The 844-nt window shown below is 56.8% G+C and overlaps 1 protein-coding gene across 1 annotated transcript in view; it reads left to right on the forward strand.

Moving 5' to 3' along the window:
* The window catches only part of LOC125488246 (tyrosine-protein kinase STYK1-like), a gene marked incomplete at its 5' end in the record, with an annotated part of 7710 nt that overhangs the window by 3951 nt on the left and 2915 nt on the right, over positions 1 to 844 (forward strand). The window contains one exon of the mRNA XM_048621183.1: positions 136 to 426. Coding sequence (XP_048477140.1) covers positions 136 to 426 — 291 coding nt within the window. The remainder of the gene's footprint in view (positions 1 to 135; positions 427 to 844) is intronic.

The raw sequence follows: 844 nt of genomic DNA on the forward strand, positions 1-844 counted from the left end.
TGTGAGAGAGAGAGAGTGTGTGAGAGAGAGTGTGTGTGTGAGAGAGAGAGAGTGTGTGTGTGAGTGAGTGAGTGTGAGTGAGTGTGAGTGAGTGAGTGCACACTTGATCCCCCTACGCAGCATCTTGCTTTGCAGCGTCGGCCGATCGCTCCCAGGCTCAGCAGTTCCTGGCCCGTGGCAAGTTCCACGTTCTCCTGGGGAGCCACCCCAACATCGTGGAGTTCCTGGGCTCCAGCAGTGACCGTTCGCCCCTCTACCTCGTGCTGGGCCACATGAACCGAGGCTGCCTCCTGCACTTCCTCTGGACGTGTCGTAAGGTACCGGGAGCCGGGTTTTCGGTTGCGGGGGGGAGCGCGGAGCCGTATCGGGAGCGTTGGAGGCGCAGGGAGCGCCGTAGCAGGGACTTACGAGCCAGGCACGTTGGCCGTAGCTGAGGCAAACTGAGCCCAGAGGGGTCTTGGTCGCTTGGGCGATAGTCTTAGGGACGAGCGGACTTAGCTACGGTGGACTCGCAACGTCACGCGCGGTTATGTGAGTCTTAGGGATGAGGCAACTCAGCTACGGTGTTATTGTAATGCCGCACTTGGTTACGGGAGTCTTAGGGATGAGGGAACTTAGTTAAGACAGACCTGTAACCTGGGATGTAGTTACGGGAGTCTTCGTGTTGAGGGTTCTTAGCTACGGTGGACTTGTAACGACAGGCGCAGTTATGAGAGTCTTGGGATATGGTTACGGTAGTCTTAGGGATGAGGGATCTTAGCTGCGGTGGATGTGTAACGACAGGCGTAGTTACGGGAGCCTTAGGGATGAGTGGATTTAGTTACGGTGGACTTGTAATGTCAGG

Source organism: Rhincodon typus, unplaced genomic scaffold (assembly GCF_021869965.1).
Source record: "Rhincodon typus isolate 14 unplaced genomic scaffold, sRhiTyp1.1 hic_rhity00000087, whole genome shotgun sequence".
In the NCBI taxonomy this organism is placed as follows: Eukaryota; Metazoa; Chordata; class Chondrichthyes; order Orectolobiformes; family Rhincodontidae; genus Rhincodon; species Rhincodon typus.